The sequence below is a fragment of the Argopecten irradians genome, chromosome 16, assembly GCF_041381155.1.
Source record: "Argopecten irradians isolate NY chromosome 16, Ai_NY, whole genome shotgun sequence".
In the NCBI taxonomy this organism is placed as follows: domain Eukaryota; kingdom Metazoa; phylum Mollusca; class Bivalvia; order Pectinida; family Pectinidae; genus Argopecten; species Argopecten irradians.
Genome location: NC_091149.1, coordinates 14,763,188 through 14,784,330, shown reverse-complemented (window position 1 = coordinate 14,784,330; position 21,143 = coordinate 14,763,188). Strand labels below are relative to the sequence as shown.

At 36.3% G+C, this 21,143-nt stretch overlaps 2 protein-coding genes across 2 annotated transcripts; one reads left to right on the top strand and one right to left on the bottom strand.

Annotated features, from left to right (window-relative positions):
- The first annotated feature begins 12,247 nt into the window (after positions 1 to 12,247).
- LOC138311123 (ATP-dependent DNA helicase RecQ-like) lies at positions 12,248 to 16,887 on the top strand. Its single transcript, XM_069252569.1, has 3 exons — positions 12,248 to 12,846; positions 14,192 to 14,447; positions 15,902 to 16,887. Exons 1-3 carry the CDS (start codon positions 12,531 to 12,533, stop codon positions 16,722 to 16,724), a joined length of 1,395 nt encoding a protein of 464 aa, XP_069108670.1. The 5' UTR covers positions 12,248 to 12,530; the 3' UTR covers positions 16,725 to 16,887.
- Positions 16,773 to 19,864, bottom strand: LOC138310027 (uncharacterized). Its single transcript, XM_069251177.1, has 5 exons — positions 19,288 to 19,864; positions 18,974 to 18,990; positions 18,615 to 18,731; positions 18,104 to 18,313; positions 16,773 to 17,720 (listed from the first exon to the last, which is right to left on the bottom strand). The coding sequence occupies exons 1-5, from the start codon at positions 19,682 to 19,684 to the stop codon at positions 16,815 to 16,817; spliced, it is 1,647 nt and encodes a 548-aa protein (XP_069107278.1). The 5' UTR covers positions 19,685 to 19,864; the 3' UTR covers positions 16,773 to 16,814.
- Between the last annotated feature and the right edge of the window lie 1,279 nt (positions 19,865 to 21,143).

Below are 21,143 nucleotides of genomic sequence, written 5' to 3'. Positions count from 1 at the left end.
AGTATTTCTTTATTTCAGATATTTTAACAAATCTTCATATTTCTAGTAAAATTGCATATGAAACTCCTTATAGATCTAGCGATGCTCATCACGTAGGGATCCGCCATACTATGTCCCGGCTGCAGGCCGTACGCAAAAAGTCAAAACACACGTGGGATTTATAAGATGGGTCCTAAACTGTCCTATATTTAGGATTTTCAATAAGTGGTTTGTAAAATTATTACAGTAAAACCGACAAGCTTCAAGGTTAGTGGCATTTTTAACCGTACTTTTATATATAATTAGCCATCAGCTTGGATCTGGAGCCGTACAGGTAGTGAGTTTTACTTACCATGTGATTATTGTAAGCTAACGTACAATGTATCTGCTATCCGATTGCTCTTCGAAGTATGTTAATGATCTCAAACACACTTTTCTAACTTATTGTGGCAATTTAAAGTAACTAGATTATAATAATTTCAAATAGTTCTGATATCTATTCATGTGTAATATCTCCAGACATTGACATGTGTACGGAGTACAGCGGACTTGCAATATTTTGGACATGTTCTGCAAGATACATTTCAGTTACAGTGGCAAATAAAAGAAAACAAACACAGTGCAATTATATTATCTTATTTCTTCTAAATACAACACTTCTTTGTGCAAGTTGTCAAGCATTTATTACATACAAATGGGTTCCGTCCGTCCGTCCGTCTTTCCGTCCGTACGAATGGTTTCCGGAGCATAACTCTAAAACCAGTAGAGATATTTCCACGAAACTTCATACACACATTGGTCTTATGGTCTAGTAGTGCCTTTTGCTATTTTTAGGTTTTCATTTTTTGCATTTTTTCCATAACCATGGAAACATTGCTGAAAATATCATATTTTTGTACCAGGTTCGTTCCGGAGCATACCTCTAAAACCAGAAGAGATATTTCCACGAAACTTCATAGACACATTGGTCTTATGGTCTAGTAGTGCCTTTTGCTATTTTAAGGTTTTCACTTTTTGTACTTTTTTCTGTAACCATGGAAACATTGCTGAAAATGGCAGATTTTTGTGTAAAAATCGTTTCCGGAGCACAACTCTAAATCCAGCAGAGATATTTCCATGAAACTTCATAGACACATTGTTCATATGGTCTAGTAGTGCCTTTTGCTATTTTTAGGTTTTCATGTTTTTCACTTTTTCCGTAACCATGGAAATATTGCTGAAAATATCATATTTTTGTACCAGGTACGTTTCCGCAGAATAACTGGAAAACCGGTTGAGATATATGCACGCAACTTCATAGGCACATTAGTCATTAGAGATATTTCCATGAAACTTCATAGACACATTTTATGTATGACTTCTAATTTTGTATTATGCTTTACTTTTTATTTAATATGCATGCAGTAAAACTCAGATATATCAAACTCAATTACAATGAACATTCACTTAATTCCTATCTAACTCGTCGCTGTTTAAAACAAATCAAAAATCGCACTGTTAGCTGCTGAACTTTGTTAATGTTTAGATCAGTTCTGGTATTTTTCAAAGAAGCAAATGTTTTCAAAGTTGGTTTCACTTTGTTAAGAAAAACATAAATATGTTTTGTATATATTATTCAATTGCAGTTGGGTTTTGAAATACTTTCCCTATACTCTTAATAGCATATAAAATTAATGCATTAATTGATTTAGCTCTTCATTGGCGGGGGATCTGAATGACTATGTCCTTGTTGTGAATGTTTTGCAATGAAATTACCACCTTTATAACATTGAATTTGTGGTTCCCCGGACATCCTTTTTCCCAAAGTTTTTGAATGCGCAAAATATACCGATAGTAGATTTTTTTCTCATTATTTTCAGCCCTAAGAAAAAAACGCATGTTCAAAGAACACTGGTGTGTAAGTTACACAAGTTTTTACGGTATTTGTAACAATTACGATTGTGTTTGGAAAAGCTAATATAGCCAGAGCACCCGCGATTTACCTGTGGTTGACTGCAGGTAGGGCGTTAGAATTGTACCTGCTGCCCCTATTGCATGATCGTAAAAGGCGACTAAATTTAGGATCTTATCTTTTCTTTCTTCCTAAATTACTTAATTCTTCCTAACGTCTTCCTTGACACCACCTCACTTTTGGCCTTTAGTTGAGCGCTCGCCCCTGTGAGGAAGGCTCTGGGTTCTGTCCCCTGGCCGAGACACACCAAAGTCTATAAAAGTGGTAGTTTCTGCTCCTGCTTAGCGCTCAGCATAACGGGAGTGGGACGACTGGTTCGCCCGTTGTCAGTATAATGTGACCGGGTGGGGTGTGTTGCTTGGTGTCTTCGGCGGCATGCTTCAGTGATATAGCACTATAAAAAGGGCAATAGTTCCACTATACAAGAAGACACAACATGAATATACCACAGTCTCCCAAAACACTCACCTCGCACTACATACACGCATCACACCGCATACATGGGAGGCCGTCCTTACATGACCATAGCTGTTAATAGGACGTTAATAAATCAAACAAACAAAATGAAATCAAAATAATCAAAGTTAGTGAATGAACAGATATATAGATAGATTTAGACAATAGACAAATAGTACCAGGTATGAAGATATCCTTATAACATTTCAGTGATTTATGAGCTATACATACCATACCACAAAAAAAATATCAATGTCCACATGTTTCTTAAAGTTTGTACAGTATACTGTATTTCCTGAATAAATGTATTCAACAATTTACTAAAATTTAAAAGAAACGTCAAGAGGCATCTGAGTTTATATGCTGTCAATATATTGATAAACTTATTTACAGTTCCACTATACAAGAAGACACAACATAAATATACCGCAGTCTCCCAAAACATGCACCTCGCACAACATACACGCAACACACCGCATGCATGGGAGGCCGTCCTTACATGACCATAGCTGTTAATAGGACGTTAATTAATCAAACAAACAAACAAACTTGACTGTCATTAATCAAAATCAAACACTTCAGTACATTTTGCACAAGAGAGCTTAAAACATGTTTTAACAGAATGGATATACATGATTGATTTAGTTGTAGCTAATAATTACTGGGCAACTAAGTTGTGTCAGATATTTGTTGTATTCTCATTATTTAATTTGTATTAAGTTATTTACTTGCATTTGCTTAACACCTTTTAGTATCTATCGATAATGTTAATTGTTATGTATACAGTACATTGACTATACTTTACATTCATGTATAACCATACTTATCAATGGATGAATGCTAGTAAATTAGAAATGAACCATTGGCTTATATTTTTCCAAACTGGAGATTATAGGCCAATATAAATTGTTAAATATTAAAATCAACACAAAGATATAATTGGTAAAAAATATATATGCAATAATGAAAATAATAATCACTGTAGTAGTTATCCATATGAAAGGTATATCTTTCTCATATGAAAAATATTTTTGACATGGTCGCTTAGTTTATCGTTCTAAAATACAATTACAAAGAATAAAATTGGGCTATTATCGACTTGTTCTGTCAAAAACGCATCCTTCGGTACAATGCCCTTGCGGGTGTGAGGGTTACCGTCTTACATTCTGAAGCGTGCTGTCATGTCATGAGCTGTCGTATTTTTTTAACGAAAATTTAAGACATTTCTTCTAAACCTTCTATTCTAAAAGCAAGTACTGAACGTTGTAAAATTAAAATTTACATTGGTGATTCCTTTGACTCCATAAGACAAGTATTTGTTGAGAAAATGGTTCTTATTCCCGGTTCATAGGCGTCTTGCGTGGTGTTTCGTGGTGTAAAGAGACAGTGATGATCCTTCGCAAATATAAATTCTTGCTAATATCAAAATTATTATATTTTTATTGCAAAATTAAATATAATCCTTAATCACTTCATATACCCTTAATGATTTTACAGAAACAGAGGTGGAGAGAGTATTATCTAAATAAGTACATATTATTGATTTTATAAGATTTCAACTATAAAAAAATAGATTTATGACCTTTAAAGAAATATAAAATGGTAAAAGGTATTGTCTCAGAAAAAATACTGATAAAATCAGGAAATAAAAAACAAGTAAAGATATTATAAGGTTATGTTATATATATATATATAATTACACATTCATGAATTTGGGATAATTGTGGCATCTTTCCCATTTGTATTGTACTCTACATTAGAAAAACGAGACATTTGCACAGGAAGTGACAACGACCGTTTGTCTTGTCAAAACACAATGGTGGATTGGTGGTCGTAAATAAACGACATGCCTATGTATGAAGCACCGTTTACGTCAATGTTCGAAACGACTTCATAAACGAAAATTTATTCAGACAGCTTTTTTTCGTGCCCTGATTTTACCGTCAAATCATCAATAAAATACTTTCAAAAGGCTATGTGTAGAAAACGTTGATTTGGCTTGTCTATTTCATACATACGACGCATGACAATATTTCATCATCTTCGTAGGGTGGACATTTCAGTGAACCACATCGTGTACTCACAGGGTAGAAGAGAATTCCATCATCATTGGTATCCGCTCCCCCAACAACAGTTTGTGGATTCTCGTCAACACACACATATTGTGTAGCAGCAGGGTGGGTATACTGACCAGACGACAGGTATCCGTGGTATGCTTCCTTCCACCCTGGGTAGCACTTGGTGCGCGCAGGGATCATGATTGTGGTAGAATGACTCGATTTACGGCATACGGCACATGGAACTTTCCTGTTTAAGTCAGGGACATTGTAAATAATGGGATCTTGATACTCAGCACCATACATGAAACTGCCAGCATGAACGGTTACATCTGCTTTTGGACCCCAAGAGGGATCTTTAGGAAGACAAACAAAATCTACCGCAGCTCCATTGTGATTGTAGTGAGATCCGCCGATGTAACCTAAAGATAAATAGACATGACTATAATTATATAATATAAAAAGACCACCAACGTTGTTATATCTTATACAGTGTTTGGTAAGTTATTAACATAATTAATTATGTATCTATCTTTATACCGTTTTGCTACAGTTTAGTGTCTCTACAAGGCAGTTTCGGTCCACATTTATTTTAGGTGCGAATGTCGATTCCATTCTGTACAAGCAATTCAATGCAAGTAATTCATCATCATCTTTCAAAACAAGCAATTGAATACTTTTATCATCATGTTCAAATAATTCAATTAAAACAAGAGGCCCATAGGCCTTAATGGTCATCTGACGAATGGCAAAAACAACAGTCACAGTATAAAGTAGTGGTTAACAATTAATATAAGCAATACAAGGAACTCCTTAGTTGAATATGTAAGTTTCTGAAATAGGTAAAGGTCATTTGTTGAACAGACTTGGTAGCCCTTCATCAATATATGGTTGTAAACCATTCAATGATTATGGAGGATGTCAGATTTTAAAGCAAAATTTCAGCAAAGCTCCAATTTTGGACCCCCCCCCATTCTATCCCCATGGATCCTACCTCGGTCCTTCATAAAATATTATTGTTTTCACCAAAAGTTCCCCCTTTTGAGCCCCGCCCTTCTGTCATGAGCCCCGCCCCTCTGTCCTGAGCCCCGCCACTCTGTCCCCAAGTCGTTTATATGAAATATGATAGGTCTTCCTCTATAATGTTTTACACAAAATATGGATGAAATCCACTCAAGGATTAAGGAGGAGTAGGATTTTAATGCTAAAACAAGTAATCATTGTAATGGACACCATTACATAGTCCTCCAAACGACTCTCTCCCTTCCCTCCCCATCCCCACCTGCAACAAATCAAGAATGCAGTTACACTGTGTAGGAACATCTTGGGAGAAATTTTGAGGTCCCTTTATATTCAATGAATTGCATACGAAAATTTGAAAACAGGATATGGCCCAGCGACAATTTTCCATTTTTTTATCATATTGATCAGCATCCCTTAAGACCCCTTTATACCAATTTTCATTGAAATCAGGACCGAAATATAAAAAACAGGAAGTTTGCCAAGCAGCCATCTTTGAATTCCAAAATCTTTACGAAAATGTTTGCATATTGTTCGCCATCCTTTAAAACCCCTATAGTCCGATTTTCATTGGGATCGCAGACCAAAACATGAAAACAGGAAGTGGCCAATCGGTCATCTTGGAATACCGAAATCTTTATATAAAACATAATTGTCCTACCCTACTAATATTTTACACCATATATGGATGATTCTCACTCAAGGGTTCAGCAAAACTCCTATTTTGGACCCCCTTCCCGTTCTATCCCCATGGACCTAACCTCGGTCCTTTATAAAATATGATTATCCTCACCTTCTGAGTCCCCCTCTGTCCCCAATAGTCGGACCTAACTCGTTTTATAAAATATGATAGCCCTTTCCCATGTTTTACACAAACTATGGATGAAATCCACTCAAGGGTTAAGGAGGAGTAGAATTTTAAATCTAAAACAAGTACTCATTGTATTACACCATTACCTAGTCCTCCAAACGACCCTCTCCTTCCCCCTCCTCATCCCAATCTGAAACAAATAAAAAAATGCAGTTGCACAGTATATCTTGGGAGAAATCATGATCAAAAATATTATATTCTTTTATTCTTATATTCTTTTATATTCAATGAATTGCAGACGAAAATTTGAAAACTGGAAGTTGGCCAAGCAACAATCTGTCAATTTTTTATCATATTGATCCGCATCCCTTAAAGATGCCCCAGCGCCGACAGAGCATAAATGATAGTCATCATTTGAACAATAATAGGTGTTTAATCGTGTATATCTATGGCTAATTAACACAAAAAATAATATAAAATAATTTATTTCGCACAATCAGTACTTCATTCCATATAGGATATAGTGTCACAGAATTTTTTCGGGATGCAATTAATTATTTTTCATATTTTTAACTTAAAGTAAAATTAGAAGCTCAAACTTTTCAATGTTGGTAATGATGTAAAGTAAGTGACTTTTGTAACAGAAGAAAAATACTACATCGTCTGCTCCTGACTTTGATAGTGAAAAAATACCATTTGTCAGCGGTGGAGCATCTTTAAGACCTCTATATACTAATTTTCATTGAAATCCGAGACCTAAATATAACAAGAGGCCCAAAGGGCCTTAACGGTCATCTGACTACCTTGGCAATAGTTAAATTTATTTCATATGGGGTCAATTTGTCAGGACGATGTCAGGATCATTTTCCATTTCCTTCAACAATTTTTATTCAAACAAGAGCCTTAACATGTAGGAAAGTAATCAGATATAGTGTCATTAAGCCTTCTTCGATTTGGGATCAACTAGAGATGTAACAACACTTTGTCGGGACCATGTCAGGATCATTTCATGCAAGTTTCAGCAAAATCGCACCGGTAGAACTTGAGAAGAAGTTCAAAATGTGTTTTCAAGATGGCGGCTGTGGCGGCCATCTTAGATTTCGGATCGACCCGAAAAATAACAACACATTGTCGTGACCATGTCAGGATCATTTCATGCAAGTTTCAGCCAAATCGCACCGGTAGAACTTAAGAAGAAGTTCTAAATGTGTTTTCAAGATGGCGGCTGTGGCGGCCATCTTGGATTTCCGACCCACCCGAAAATAACAACACTTCGTCGGGACCATATCAGAATCATTTCATGCAAGTTTCAGCCAAATCGCACTGGTAGAATTTGAGAAGTTCAAAATGTGTTTTCAAGATGGCGGCTGTGGCGGCCATCTTGGATTTCGGATCGATCCGAAAAATAACAACACTTTGTCGGGACCATGTCATGAACATTTCATGCAAGTTTCAGCCAAATCGCACCGGTAGAACTTGAAAGGAGAAGTTAAAAATGTGTTTTCAAGATGGCGGCTGTGGCGGCCATCTTGGATTTCCGATCGACCCGAAAAATAACAACACTTTGTCGGGACCATGTAAGGATCATTTCATGCAAGTTTAAGCCAAATCGCACTAGTAGAACTCGAGAAGAAGTTCAAAATGTGTTTTCAAGGTGGCGGCCATCTTGGATTTCGGATTTACCCGAAAAATAACAACACTTTGTCGGGACCATGTCAGGATCATTTCATGCAAGTTTCAGCAAAATTGCACCGGTAGAACTTGAGAAGAAGTTCAAAATGTGTTTTCAAGATGGCGGCTGTGGCGGCCATCTTGGATTTCGGATCGACCCGAAAAATAACAACACTTTGTCGGGACCATGTCAGGATCATTTCATGCAAGTTTCAGCCAAATCGCACTGTTAGAACTTGAGAAGAAGTTCAAAATGTGTTTTCAAGATGGCGGCTGTGGCGGCCATCTTGGATTTCGGATCGACGCGAAAAATAACAACACTTTGTCGGGACCATGTCAGGATCATTTCATGCAAGTTTCAGCCAAATCGCACCGGTAGAACTTGAAAGGAGAAGTTAAAAATGTGTTTTCAAGATGGCGGCTGTGGCGGCCATCTTGGATTTCCGATCGACCCGAAAAATAACAACACTTTGTCGGGACCATGTAAGGATCATTTCATGCAAGTTTAAGCCAAATCGCACTAGTAGAACTCGAGAAGAAGTTCAAAATGTGTTTTCAAGGTGGCGGCCATCTTGGATTTCGGATTTACCCGAAAAATAACAACACTTTGTCGGGACCATGTCAGGATCATTTCATGCAAGTTTCAGCAAAATTGCACCGGTAGAACTTGAGAAGAAGTTCAAAATGTGTTTTCAAGATGGCGGCTGTGGCGGCCATCTTGGATTTCCGATCGACCTGAAAAATAACAACACTTTGTCGGGACCATGTCAGGATCATTTCATGCAAGTTTCAGCCAAATCGCACTGTTAGAACTTGAGAAGAAGTTCAAAATGTGTTTTCAAGATGGCGGCTGTGGCGGCCATCTTGGATTTCCGACCCACCCGAAAATAACAACACTTTTGTCGGGACCATGTCAGAATCATTTCATGCAAGTTTCAGCCAAATCGCACCGGTTAACACACGGCGCACGGTGTACGACGGACGAAACATGACGACTATAGGTCATCCACCTAAAAACAGGAAGTTTGCCCAGCGAACATCTTGGCTTACAAAAATCTTCACGAAAATATTTGCATGTTGTTCGCCATCCCTTAATACCACTATGGAGTAGTTTTCATTGCGATTGGAGACCAAAACCTGAAAACAAGAAGTGGGCGAGATGCAATCTTGGAATATACCAAATCTTTACAATAATGTGTTTGCATGTTGTTCGCCATCCCTTAAAGGGACAATTCACTCAGGCTAATTCTTTTACATAACCAAGAAGCAAAATATGGCATAATGTATTGTTCTACATTTCTTATGAAACATATAACATAAGATTTTGACAAATTCCACGTCATTATTTAGTATTTTAATTGATACCGTTGTAATTACAAATCGTTGATCAATACGATTAAGCAGGTACAATATGTACGCTGTACCCATACCCGAGCCAAAGTCACGCACGTTAAACAAATGAACTACATAACCACTGTGGAGGTGATATAATGATTTTTTAGGCAAAACAATTCACCTAATAAAGTAAACACACTTCTGTCAGAGCGATTTGAGCAGTTCTAGACAAAAGTAGCATTACTCTACAAGCAAGGGACTGGGTTCGGCATACAAGATATTCGACCACATTGTGTAATGGCGGACAGCGAGTGAGTTTGAATATTTCACACGCATTTCACCACCATGGGATTTTCTGACATATCACAGTAAAACCGACTGATCTAATTTCCATTAGAACTGGGGGTTTTCCGATATATATACAAATTTTAATGTTCTCGTAGACTGAATAGTCCCTATAAAACCCCTGAAGAATACCTAACTCATTTATATAAAGTATGTAAAATATTGATGAAATACATCCAAAGAAGAAAAAGGAGTAGGATTTTAAAGCTAAGATTTAAATCAAATTTGCCCTTTTAGGGCCCCACTCCTCAGCCCCTAGGGGTCGGACCAGGCTCATTTATATAAAAATTGATTGTCCTTCCCCATTTATGTTGCACAGCAAATATGGATGAAATCAATCCAAGAATGAAGGAGAAAGAGAATTTTAAACCTTAAATTAAGGAAATTTTGCCCCTAGAGATCGGACCTAACTCATTTATTTAAAATATGATTGTCCTTCCCCAATGAAGTTTCACGTCAAATATAGATGTAATCCACTCAAGGGTTGAGGAGTAGACTTTGAACAAATAGTCTTGCGCATTTGTAAAAAAACAGAAGAATTTGACATCGACTGATTCTTTATCAAACGATGACTTTTGAATACTAATTAGAGTCTTTTTGCTGATGAAATTTTACTACACCTTATTTGCATATTTCGAAGAAGCGAATAGTTTAATTTAGACGCCTTTTAAGATTATGGAATAAGGGCTACATGTACAATTCTAACGCCCTACCTACAGGAAAGCCATTGTATACCATATAATGCGTATGTCTGGTGTACACACATGATGATACTTACCAGAGTAAACCAAATCCGTTGTATTCCCGGAGCAATCCTCCCGTCCCCATCTGATGTAGGTTGTAGCAGTCACAACTAAATAATAAAAATACCACAACATTAAGATAAGTAACAAATGTGTTCACTTTTATCGATACCTTGTCTTGTTAAATAACAGTCGATTCAAATATTTTTTCTCTCTCCTTGTTTTGCATTTAACATGTATAAATACTTGTACCATACAAGAGGCCCATGGGCCTTAACGGTCACCTGAGTTAGAATATATAATGAAACAAATAATGAAACAAATTAAAGACATATAAACACTATATGCTGGGCCTTGAAGTTGGTCAGTGATTTATAAATTTGACCTTTTTAGACTATGAAGAGTATTTGCATGCATCAAACCTGTGAACTTTTGTGAGGTATTTTTTGAAATTGTAATCAATTTGACCCTGTTTGGTCCTGCCCCTTTGGTCCCCCAGGGGGTTATCGAGGACGGATATAGATGTTAAAATGCTATATCTTAGGCTCATAATTCTAATCAAGTTTGACTAATTTCATACGAAAATTGGGCAAATAATGTTCACAAATATGTTTTTCCTATATAAACTAAAGTAAACTTGACCCCTCCCCAGGGGGTAACGTGAGACCCCAAGGTCATATAATTCACAGTTTTTATAAAACACCTGAAGACCTTTCCATCGATAATTATTTGATTCTACTATATCCAGAATTTTAGAAGATTTTTGAAGTTTTAGCCTATTTGACCCTTTTTTAGCCCCGCCCCTCTACCCCCAGGGGGTCGGCCAGGACCAATGTGGATATGATATTAAAATGCCTTCTCAGGCTATTAATTCTAACCAAGTTTGACTCATTTCCTATGAAAATTGAGCAAAAAATGCTTATTAATGTGTTTTTCCTATATAAACTAGAGTAAACTTGACCCCCTCCCCAAGGGGAAACAGGAGATCCCAGGGTCATATAATTTACAATTTTTATAAACAAACTTTAAGACCTTTTCATCTATAAAGTGTATTTGACTATACCATTTCCAGAATTTTAAAAGAATATTTTTGAAGTTTTGGCCTATTTGACCTATTTTGGCCCCGCCCCTCTGCCCCCAGGGGGTCGGCCTGGACCAATATGGATATGATATTAAAATGCTATCTCAGGCTAATAATTCTAACCAAGTTTGACTCGTTTCCAATGAAAATTGAGCAAAAAATGCTCATAAATGTGTTTTCCCTATATAAACTATAGTAAACTTGACCCCCTCTCCAGGGGGAAATGTGAGACCCCAGGGTCATATAATTCACAATTTTTGTAAAGGACCTTAAGACCTTTCTATTTATGAAAAGTATTTGTTTCTACCATTTCAAGAATTTCAGAAGAAGATTTTTGAAGTTTTAGCCTATTTGACCCTTTTTTTAGCCCCGCCCCTCTGCCCCAGGGGGTCGGCCAGAACCAATGTGGATATGACTTTAAAATGCTATCTCAGGCTAATAATTCTAACCAAGTTTGACTCGTTTCCAATGAAAATTGAGCAAAAAATGCTCATAAATGTGTTTTCCCTATATAAACTATAGTAAACTTGACCCCCTCCCCAGGGGGAAACGTGAGACCCCAGGGTAATTCCAAATTTTTGTAAAGGACCTTAAGACCTTTCTATTTATGAAAAGTATTTGATTCTACCATTTCCACAATTTCAGAAGAAGATTTTTGAAGTTTTAGCCTATTTGACCCCTTTTGACCCCGCCCCTAAGGCCCCTGGGGGTCAGTCATAGAAAAATTTTTAATAGGATTAAATGGCCATCTCTTACTGATAATTCTGACAACATTTGACTCATTTCCTATTACAAATGACCAAATAATGCGCAAAAATGTGTTTTCTCAATATAAAGTATAGTAAATTTAACCCCCTCCCCAGGAGGAAACTAGAGACCCCAGGGTCATATAATTCACAATTTTTGTTAAGGACCTTAAGACCTTTCTATCACATTCGGCAAACCTCGGCCGATTCCGGTACCCTACATCTAACCTCGGCTGTATCACTGTAAGTGATATGTAGCTACGCCGGCACATTGTGATAAGGTTAGCGAATTACCACTTATGAAGAGTTTCCGCGTTTTGAAATAAGTCCCCAAAATGGCGTCGTTCGAGGAATGTGTTTCATTTCCCTTGCGGAATTGTCCGCTATTCACTGAAAAGAACGTTATTTTGAAGGCAAAGCAGCTTGAAACGTTGAGAGCTTTGTATGACAATCAGGACTGCATATCTATCTTACCCACGGGATATGGGAAAAGTATGATTTTCCAACTGTTACCCTGGTTTTCCCAATGTAAATACGCCAAAGACAAACCGATGACAGCCATAGTTGTTTCACCACTTAACTCATTAATGGAGGATCAAGTGAGGAGTCTCCGTAAAAACGGAATAAGAGCTTGCTGTCTTAACATTACAGGTAACAGCGTGTTGTCTAAATTATGATTACAATGAATAACCCAATTTTAGATAGATTTGACACAATCGCTGCAACAGAGTCTGGAAATGTAATCTGACAATATCTGTAGACTTCAACATTATATCTATGGTTTAAGAGTAGGACTAGTTGGAATAACAGACACATAACAGCTGTTTCTTCATGAAAAGGTTATCTCTTGTTATCAGATCCCTAAAATACTTGCATATATTATGTTGATTGCATAATGTATCAAGTACATGTAATACATGTAGTATAGGGCCTACTGTCACTAAATTGAATGGTCATAGCACCCATTTAATTAGTTATCATGAAATAAAACTATAAGAACCTATACTTAACTTACTTTCTAATCATTTCAACAAATACAGTTATGTATATACTCAATGTGTAGTAGGACTGAACCTACATCCGCATCATATACCCAGGTTCTGTTTAGGGCTCCGTATTGACAAAGAAACAACACATTTAATGCAGTTAAATAGTTTATGAACAAATATAACAACGTTCACATGTACAGTGCTCACACAAGGCTTCGCCTGTGTAACTTACACACACACCAAGGACACATTACAGGTAAGGCACAGGACACAGGGATATCACACCATCTCAACGGTCAGCTAATACATAGCTACTAACGAGAACAAACACCCACACGCTCTACATATAGACACCCACCAGGATAGAGGAAAGAGAGAAGAATGAGTCTGACCAGCTCGAGGAGCTTCTCCAGACTAATGAAATAGAAGTGAAACCGTGCCTTTATAGCTAACCGGCCCAATGAGAGTACATAGGAAGAACCAATAGAAACACAGGATAGAGATGAAAGTGCATGTAGAATTTATATATAGATACAGTAGCCACGTACACATGCATGACAAAACATTATATAATAACTAACATTCTACAATATCAATTTCTCATACACTTACACTTCACCATGGTCATGGTCAACATACAAATATACCAAAACTTCCACAAATGCAGGATTTTGTGAAACCGGAACCGTGTTCATTATCAAATAAAATCAGATGGGATTATATTATTAAAATTGTCTCCTTAGAGATATATTTAGCCCTTTTGAGAAAATATATCTCTAAGGAGACAATTCTAGATGTATCCCTGCAGATGTAATTTTATAATAGTGTGGGGTTTTATTTAACAGAGTGCATGATTTTAAATAAACCTATAAACACTGCCTCCACCACGGTTCAAACTCATGACCTATGGATTACTAGTCAGAGACTCCATCGATTAAGCTAATGAGAAGTTATCTTATATTGCTGCTAGTATTAAACAGGGTTACAATTTCTTATTGTATTGGAAGGTACCCATGGTTTCACATTCAACGAAGGAAATATTGATACGGATCCAGAGCTAGAAGGCGATGATGAAGAACTACAGCCAACTGTAGTTCAGTGCGATGTTCCATTTGACGAGTTGAAAAATGGAGAGTTTACATTAGTATACTCGCATCCCCAAGCTTTGATCAACACAAAATTTTCCAGAGTTTTGAGATCACAATCTTACCAAGAGCACGTTTGTGCTATAGTCATTGATGAAGTGCACATGGTGTCAGAATGGTAAGTTAAATATTTAAGATAATTCTTAACTTTTTTTTCAGCACAATAATTGATTATGCATTTTGTGGAAATTTATGATGATTTAATTGTATGGACCTCCCTAACTAATGGAAAAAGGACTTTAGGGATCCGGATAGTCTGTGATTCTGCATAGAAGCCTCACTGAATGGGGCAAGAAGGTGATAAGCTGACGACAATGTCTTCTGTGTAATAATAAAATGAGTTAGTTAATTGCTGAGTTTAAAAATGCAATAATTGACCTATTTTGTTAAATATGATGGTTTGTTTACGAACCAATCCACATGTTTACACGATGAGACCAATCGGCGAAGATACATCAGCTGGAGAGGACTGCAGTATTAGTCTATCTGCAGTATGTCTGTTTGTCAGTCTGTCCAATGATAGTTTCCAGATGATAACTTGAGGATTTTGATTAAATTTCTTGCAATGGTGCCTTATATTATGATCTATCTGTTCTATATTGAATTTAGGGTCAAAAAGGACTATTACACAGTTGTTAGAAAAAATAACTTTGTCAGTGCAACAGCTTGCAGTGCTCAGAATGCTTGTCAAATTATATTTCACTCATTTGGCAAAGTTGAAACTGCAGTCGATTTCGGTACCCTTATCTGCATGTGATATTCCTTTCATACATTTATTTCCCTAGTGTGAGGGATACATGACAACTTGTTTCCTCGAGATAAATCATAATTTCAGAGGGTGTAGCCTATGGACTTGATTACCTATTCAGAGGGTAAACATATTACTTATATAATTAAAAGCACACTGAGTAAAAATTGTTGTTTTACTCTTTTAAACACACGCCCCAGAGGGAAACACAATTATTTATTTCCCTATCATTACAGATGTATTTCAACTAATATTTAGATTTGCACTGCAGTCCCACTATGTAACCTTACCAAGCGCAGTTGGCAGTCATATAGACTATGAGCTTCAATCGCTTACTATGATGTCATTGTGACGTCGCAATTGTCGTGTCAACAATCACGGAAAACGGCTGTTCAATGTCCCATCCTTGACGATAACGAATGATTAATTCATTATAGATATAAAAATCCCTTGGTATTTCAACATAAAATTGTAACCAAATGTAAATATTAATATTGAACGTCTTTCAGTTGGCACTCACAGCTAATATGAATGCCAACTGGACAAAGGCAAATCCAACATGACGCGCTTCATGGAATTTGCCTCTGTCCAGTTGGCATTCATAGTGGCTGTGAGTGCTAACTCAACTGAAAGACGTTAAATGCTAAAATAAATCACAGACACTGTTATGAACATGAGGTATGATAATTGTTATATTTAGTTATCATTCAACAACTCAAGCAAGCTTGATTTTTTCAGCTGAAAGAATTCTTGAAATTAATAGTATCAAACTGCAATTTTACTTTAAAATTATGAATTTATCACATATATGTTGTATTTTACAGGGGAGATGAATTCCGACCTGCATTTAAGCGTTTGGGTGAAGTGGTTTGTGTGTTTGATAGCACTTTCCACTTGCTACTAACAGCAACTGTAACACCGAAATCAGTCCAAGATTTAACAAAGCAAATGTGTTTACATTCACCAATCATAGTGTCAGAGAATGTGGATCGTCCTAACATTTTTCTGGATGTCAGAAACAGGATACCTAATATACATAAGTTTGAGAAGTATGACGACTTGATAGAGCCAATCGCATCTGAACGGAAGACAAAGAAACATTTATTTCCTGTCACAATTATGTATGTTGAAAGTTTGGAAGCCATGGGATATTTTTTCCAGTATACCTCTTATGCACTTCAGGGAGACTCCTATGATGGTGATGATATTCCAGAAAACCGGATATTTGCCCAATATCACAAGGACTATCCTGATTCCATGAAACAGGTCATCCTAACAGAACTCACTAAAGAGAATCCAAAGATTAGGCTGGTGTTGGCAACTGTAGCCCTGGGAATGGGTGTGAACGCTCCAAGTGTTGACAGGATTATTCACTGCAGACCTCCTACAACATTGGAAAAGTATTTACAAGAGATAGGACGTGCTGGTCGTCTTGGACAGAAATCTACCGCAGTGATGTATTTCAATAAAAATGATATTGCTAAAAACAGAAAAGGCATGAGTGAAGACATGGTACTATACTGTAACCACAAAGGATGTTTGAGAGAAATGTTGGTGAACCACTTTGGATTTGACCGTTGTGTGTTTTCTGGTCCAAAAGAAGATTGCTGTTCCAACTGCAAATCTCTTGTTCTCTTGCATGATTAGTTAGGCTAAACCGAAATTTGTGAAATACATTTTTGCAACTTACCATATATTTGAAAATTATGACTGTCAAATGTTGTAGCTATAGCATATTTATTCCTTCTCCGAGTCAGAATCATCAGAAAGTGCTGTGGGTACAGGTATTCCTCTCTTGAGCCTGTTTACCTTTCCCATTATAATGCCCTTGAAGTGTGCCCTGTCAATGTCATGGGGAGATTTTTTAATTTTCTGAAAGTTTTCCAGTGTCCGTCCCGGTGTTGGAGTCCAAATGTTCAAAGGAATCAGTTTCTTCATAAGAACACTGATATCTCCCTCCATTGACCGTTTCTTATGATATGTATGTTTGTCATATATGTTTACCATTTTATCGAAATTGGTGACAATATTTTGGATGACAGGTGCCGCTTTTGTAATGCTGATGATAGCCTTTTCAGTTTTGTTAGAGCCTAATCCTCTAATTAGTTCCTTCAGCACTAAAACCTCATTCTCCTTCTGCATATCTGTTGCTTTGTTTTCTCCTTTATTTCCGGTCATGTTAACAAATGAACCATACCGCACCTTTAAGGACATCTTTTGGGATAGTACAATTTCTGTTTTTAAGATGTAGTCAATACATTCTTCAAGGTATTTAGATAGAACTGAATGGCCAAAAAATACAGGTATGCAAAATTTCAGTGTGATGTTGGTACGGTCAGAATCTCCTTCTTTTATTGCGTCTTTGAAGGTCAGGATGATGAAAAACCATTGCAGAAATTGCATCACATAGTTATACAAGTCATCTTGTGCTTTACTGTGGGTTTGTGTGACTCTAACTGGGACTCTCTTGCCACATACAGTGAGGTCAATGGTCTGTCCACGCTTTGCCTGTTCTGGTGTCACATTGAAAATGATGTTGTTATTGTTAATTCTCAATGTAAACTTAAGAATTCCTTCATCCCATTGACTTTCGACTAGAAGACTAGTGTTAAGCACCTCCACATTCAGAAGCATACAAGGCTCCTATATGAAAGGAAAGAAAACAATAAAATTTTAATAATAAGTAATACAGACAATTAAGAAATCTTTCGATTTGGTCTTTAGCACTTTCTATTTGAAAATGACATCTTTAAATGTAATTCAATTGTAAATTCCTTCATAGTTTCTTATAGTTTCTTGCATTTTCTTTTGTTGTCCAGTCTGAATAGTTATGTGTTTATAAGCTTAGGTCAATGTACTGTGTAAGAAACTGACTCCTTATATATGCCTTTAATTCATCAAAACTGGTTGATTTAAATGTGTTACTAAAGAGAGAAATATATAGGTAAAAAAATTGTGTGCACTTATTATTCTAACTTATTATTATATGATACAAAATATTAACTGTTGAATGTTAATTTATGTACCTCTTTAGGAAAGATACACAAAAGGTCCTGTATAATTTCACTGATGATGTGTTCAAAGATATCCTCCGTTTGCTTGTTGTGCATGTATTTTATATTTGTCTTCAGTAGGGGATGTTTTGGTTCTGCATCTAGTGAATCCATACCGAATTTGTGCATCACAAACGACAGGAAATAAGCATTTCCTACAGTGAGGACAAAATCTTCGTGTGCCTGAATAACATATACAAATGTGCATCAATAAATTATTTTAATATAAATATATTCATACCATGATAAATGCTGAATTCAGGATACATCATTTTCCTCTACAAACCATATATAGAATGTACCTATGCTCATAAATTGACCTAATTTACATATTCTGTATACATTTGATATATACAAACAAAGTTACAAAACAAATGATTTATTATGAAAGCATGTGCAATAAATTGCATACGTATTGTTCATGCACACTTTGATCAAAGTGTCTCTGATGAAAATGTAAATGTTTCATCAATTGAAAATGTACCTCAAACCGGCTTTTAACATTCCCATTGACGTTGCTGCGTTCAATGTTCAGTTTAAGGTTGAACAGGGTGCCTTTGTCTCTACCACTAGATGTTTTATAAAACCTTTTGTACAATTTCTGTAACAAAAATGAGTATGATTATGTATGAATAAATATATATAAAATCTTTTGTAGGTTTCATTTTATATGAGATTTTTAATTAAAATTGTTACTTAGATAAGATATTTCAGACTTGGGTCTTCGATATTAAGGGACTGTGCACGTGGTGGCCTAGTGGTTAAGATGTCTCAATGTATTACCACAAGCCCTTCACCTCTGGGTCGAGAGTTCAAAACTCATGTGGGGCAGGTGCCAGATACTGACTGCTGGTCACATGCTGAAAATAAATGTCAAGGCAACTTCCATATTACCATTAGACTATGCGGGGCCACTAGGCAGACTGCCCACTTTGCACCAGCTAATTATATTATGCCTAGGGAGGGAATCGAACCCTCGTACATAGTCAATGAAATATGTTACCTACAGTATGTAGTGTAAAGGTAATGACAAAACGATTTTTTGCTCTCTTTCTTATAATTAGCAAAATTAAATAGAAGGCAGAGTATGAAAGTATGAAACCTTCAGACTTGTAATAATTAGCATGTAAAAATCTTTTATTTTTATGACTACTCACCTCTTCCACTCTTGGTGTACCATTGAATGACCTGCGATTCATATGCCTTCATGATATGGATACAATCCGAGTAGAAAGCTTCATTCTTCAGCATAACTGGTAACCAGCAAACGTCGGATCTCTGAGACATAACATCATCAAAGGTGTGTGGGATATGAGTAGGAAGGATAGACTTCATCCATTGAAATTTGGATACATATTTGGCCATTATCCTTCCTAACAGTACCTTCAAAGACTGCTTATACAGCTGATCTTCTTCAGTAGAGGGAACAAAATTCTTCCATGTAACCTTTTCGATATTCTTCAAAGAAGAAGTGTCATCTGCTGTGTCCACATTCACACGGTCAAATATGAAATCAGATGCAAAGAAATGATAGTCACGATTTTTGTTCTCCATTCGGATGTCATTGGTGGAAACATATATATCCAAGTTATCACCATTGATTTTTCCATCTTTTCCAAGCGACACTTTCTCTATGATGAGGCGCTCTGAATAGTCAGAAAAGTCTTTCAGTAGGTTCCGCTTTGTTTCATGTGATAGTGTGACATGGACTTGATTAAGACGTTCCAACAGCTGTAAATATTAATCCAGCAATTCAATACATGGTATTTAATTTTGATCATTAATATTATAAAATACAAACAATGACAAATTATATTATTTTTTTTAAAAGGCAATTTTAGATATGAAAAATCCACTCTAGTAATTGTAAAAAAAATAAAAACAAATTATATATTAATGTTAAATAATCATCCTGTGTACAGTATAGAAATATGATATTTCTACAGCACTCAATACAGTATTATATTCATTGTGATTAATTGGACTTGCGTAATGATATGTATGGCGTTACTGTTATATTTATTTTTTTCACATGCAGTTTTGAACTCAACAAAGTGAAACCTTCATAAATCGTAATTAAATTACCGTATTCGATCCAATAAGCGCCCATGTCCCTATAAGCGCCCCTCCCCCTTTTTGAGGCCTCAATTTGAATTGTTCACGCATAAACAAAGACCAAAACTACACAAAACTGTTTAGATTTGCAATAATTTCGTCTTATTAGCACCTTTTCATTTTCAATTTTTCAAACGCCCTGGGAGCTTATTGGGTCGAATACGGTATTTGTAAAATGTTTGATGCTTTTACATTATATATGCAGACGCACATTCACATACACATGCACATTCATAATATCTTGAATTAAGAAGATCACATTTTTAGTCAGAAAGGCTTTATGATTGACTGATCATCGAGCCATATATAAATATATATATATTTACATTTACTAGTCACTTCTACTATATAAACTAACCAAGGCAAAGTGAAATATATGACGGTATAACTGACACCCAAAACGTGACCATAATGACGTCACTAATGTTGACGTGGTGACGTCAACTGATCACCGTCAAAATGGCTGTTCCCGCTGTCCTCGTAATCCTGACGTCAAGTTAAATTCTGATGGAATTGTTTATTTCGGCCCATAGACTAAAAGTGGTCTCTTAAAGGCCCATTACCTTTCCGAAACGGCTTTTTATTTTTAAAATGGGATGTAAAATGAGATCGATACTTTTGTAGAGTCGTAATACTACATATATCATCACCTTCTGAACAATTCAATCAAAATATGTAAAATGTTAATTTTCATAACGCGGGTTGTCTTATGGTTCCCGCCGTCGTCCTAAATACCGCACGGTAGTTGACTATCACTGCACCAGTTGGCAAAACAGTGAAATGACTCTCCACTATTTTCATATATTTCGCGGAAAATCTTGCATATGTTTGGTGTTGCAACCTCTTTTTAGGCCATCGGTATATATTTTCTTATGTTATTTATATTTTTAAGAAATCT

Bases quoted from the DNA above. Each gene is read 5' to 3' on its own strand.
- LOC138311123 (XM_069252569.1), top strand. From the start codon at position 12,531: ATGGCGTCGTTCGAGGAATGTGTTTCATTTCCCTTGCGGAATTGTCCG. The intron at 12,847-14,191 runs GTAACAGCGTGT...TTGTATTGGAAG, and splicing joins TTGCTGTCTTAACATTACAG to GTACCCATGGTTTCACATTC. The intron at 14,448-15,901 runs GTAAGTTAAATA...TGTATTTTACAG, and splicing joins GTGCACATGGTGTCAGAATG to GGGAGATGAATTCCGACCTG.
- LOC138310027 (XM_069251177.1), bottom strand. From the start codon at position 19,684: ATGGAGAACAAAAATCGTGACTATCATTTCTTTGCATCTGATTTCATA. The intron at 18,314-18,614 runs GTACATTTTCAA...TATGTTATTCAG, and splicing joins ATGTTAAAAGCCGGTTTGAG to GCACACGAAGATTTTGTCCT. The intron at 17,721-18,103 runs GTACATAAATTA...CCTTTCATATAG, and splicing joins TGTGTATCTTTCCTAAAGAG to GAGCCTTGTATGCTTCTGAA.